Source organism: Octopus bimaculoides, chromosome 18 (genome assembly GCF_001194135.2).
Source record: "Octopus bimaculoides isolate UCB-OBI-ISO-001 chromosome 18, ASM119413v2, whole genome shotgun sequence".
Taxonomy (NCBI): Eukaryota; Metazoa; Mollusca; class Cephalopoda; order Octopoda; family Octopodidae; genus Octopus; species Octopus bimaculoides.
Window position 1 is genome coordinate 16,141,079 of NC_068998.1, and position 3,201 is coordinate 16,144,279.

General features: G+C 40.6%; 1 protein-coding gene across 1 annotated transcript in view; it reads left to right on the forward strand.

Annotated features, from left to right (window-relative positions):
- Positions 1–116: 116 nt before the first annotated feature.
- Positions 117–3,201, forward strand: part of LOC106871191 (protein unc-93 homolog A) — a 163,239-nt gene continuing 160,154 nt past the window's right edge. The window contains exon 1 of the mRNA XM_014917533.2: positions 117–1,710. Within this exon, the coding sequence (XP_014773019.1) occupies positions 576–1,710 (1,135 nt within the window). The 5' untranslated portion in view covers positions 117–575. The remainder of the gene's footprint in view (positions 1,711–3,201) is intronic.

Here is a 3,201-nt window from a genome sequence, read left to right on the forward strand (position 1 = left end):
TCTCTCTCTCTCTCTTTTATCTTCTGTTCCTCCCCTTCCTTTTCCCTCAGTCTCTCTCTCTCTCTTTTATCTTCTGTTCCTCCCCTTCCTTTTCCCTCAGTCTCTCTCTCTCTCTGCCTCTCTCAATGGACTCTCCCGCAAGATATGGAGAACAGGATTAAAGTGGTGCGCGATGTAAGCGCCTTTTCGGGGTCCTTTCCTCATACTGACCCTCGGATTTTCCTGTCGGTCAGCAGGGACAAGAAGAAATACTGTCGAGGGAGATTGTAAGGTCGGCTGCTACGCCAGGGAAGAACGAAGACGATACACATAACACTCATTCAAACACACACACAGCACACACGCACATAACTTACATATACACTTTCTTAGACACTCACACATAGACGTATGCACACTGACAAAGAAACAAACACAGACATAGAAACAGACAAACATACAAGTACACACCGTCATCTGCAATCTCCTTCCTTCCATTCGGGCGAACGAGGAAGGAGGACGCCGTTCTTTCTTGTTTAATATGGCCGGTATAGCAACAGCAACGGTTCACATAGGATGTAATATCTGTTTCAACCATGGATTTACGAGTGGATGGTTATAGCTGCGAAGGTGGCCCACCGCCGCCTGAACCGCGTTCTAGGAAAATGTCTCTGTCACCTTGGGATATGGGTGGTATTAGCAGTGGTATTGGAATGGGTTTCGGTTTGTATCGGCCCCGTCGTCCGAGCTACCTTTATGCAACGCAAGTCAATCGACAACGGAGCGAGAGCTATCGACATGCTGTACGCAGGGAGAATGCTGATGTCCTTGAACAGACCGATGATTTCATTGACGGAATGCTTCAGAGAAAGCGTAAAGAAAGCTATATGAAAGCAACCCGAAAAATTGAGGATGTCGAATTAGAATCGTTCCAGAATAGATTGACGGCGCCCGAACTGGCGCTAAAGCCGGGCGAAGTGCAGAGAAATAGCAGTTTGGTAAGTAACAGTACAAAAAAGGAGAGGCGGAAACCCAAGCGTGACACACGCAATTCTCACGTCGTGTTTCAGGAACCCGAGGAGAGTGCTTGTCCAAGTGAAGACGGAACTATTGCACCATTTGTTGTGTTCACTTTTAAAAAGAACCTTGTGCTGATTTGTATCAGCTTCATTTTAACTTTCTCGGCATTTTGCGCGATTCAAAACCTGCAGTCTTCCATCAATTCCGAAGGATACCTGGGTATAATTTGCATGAGCTGTGTGCATGGCATGATGTTGGTCACCTGTCTGGCAGCCCCATCCATTATCAATAAACTAACTGCCAAGTGGGCCCTCGCCCTGGGGATGTTTTGTGACATTGTATGGGTGGGAGCAAACTTTCATCCACTTTTCTACACACTCATCCCCAGTGCCTTGCTGGCCGGGTTCGGACAGGGTATTTTGTGGCGCGCTGAGGTTTCCTATATCCTCAAATTGGCTTTCGATTCCGCCCGCGTACGGAAGGACATTCTTGAATACGAGATCTTCCGGTTTCATGGAATTTTCTTAGCTTGTTTCCAAACCACACACATCTGGGGCAACTTGATTTCCTCATTAATTCTCAGTACCTCCTCCAAAAAATCACCAACTCTTAAAATAGATGATGTTCAGACTAATCAATGTGGTGTTCTGGATTCATGTTCCCATGATAACGTCCTTTACGGGAAACACTTGTTACAATCCAACAAAGATGGTAAGTACTTGCACTATTTCTATTTCAATTATTTTTATTATCATTATCATTATTATTATCATTATTATTATCATTGTGTTTATTTTTCTTCTTTCTTCAAATTTTCTTCCATTTCTCGTCGAGTATTTTCCGTGATTCAGGTTCATTCTTAATTTATGTGGGTAGCGGATTACTACCTGTAACCTCAGGTACCCACAAACTTTCAATAGTCTTTCAAGTGTTTAAGAACCCCCTGATAATCTTTCCTGGTCCCTAAGTGGTAAACTTTCTGTAGAAGCTCTACAGGACATTCTATTCCAATCTCCTTCAACCGTTTCTCTATATCTTTACTTACAGTTTCCAATGCACCAGTTATTACAGGCACAACCTATTATTATTATTATTATTATTATTATTATTATTATTATTATTAATATTGTTGTTGTTGTTGTTGTTGTTGTTGTTGTCGTCGTCGTCGTACTGACTTCTGCAGTACATATTCTAAAATTGGAACGATACAGAAATTATCATCATCATCATCATCATCATCATCATCATCATCATCATCATCATCATCATCATCACCATCATCATCATCATCATCATCATCATCATCATCATCATTATTGCTGAATGTTATTATAATCATCCTCACCAATACCATAATTACCACCTTTGACATAATCGCCTTCCATAATCACCATAAAACAACAACAACAACAACAGAAACAACAACAACAGCAACCATAGTCACCACCACTTACAACCATAATTTTCGACATCATCATCATTGAAATCAGTACTATAATCATTATATGATCATCATATCCTCTTTCCAGTTACTGGAAATTATGAATTTTTCTAAACACCTTTATCACTGTCTTTACTACTCACGATTTAATAATAATAATAATAATAATAATAATAATAATAATAATAATAATAATAGAGAACAACAACAATAACAACAACAACCACGACAACAAAAATAATTGTTGCTGTTTTTATCATTATTATTAAAAAAAAAATATTAGTCGTTTAATGCAGAGTTTGCAATTCTTGAAAATCAAACGCACACCCTTTTCCAGCGACTGGCCTGCATTTAAAGCTTCAAAGTTGCTGCTGGTGCTGCTGCTGCTGCTATTACTGCTGCTGTTGTTGTTGTTGTTGTTGCCGCCGCCGCTGCCGCCGCTGCTGCTGCTGCTGCTACTACTACTACTACTACTACTACTACTACTTCTATGTGATGTGACAGTCTGTTCTTGAGAGAGAGCTGAGTCTACGAGTATCTTTCGTTTCCCGGTAGAAACCACTTCCACTTCCGCCCCGTAAATGGCCTCCTCGGGATATGCATGAATGACACAGTGCATCATAGCCACTTTTGCCACAAAACTCGTCATTCCTAACTTCCTGTCTATATATACTATTATTATTATTATTATTATTATTATTATTATTATTATTGTTGTTGTTGTTGTGGTGGTGGTGGTGGTGGTGGTGGTGGTTTTGTTG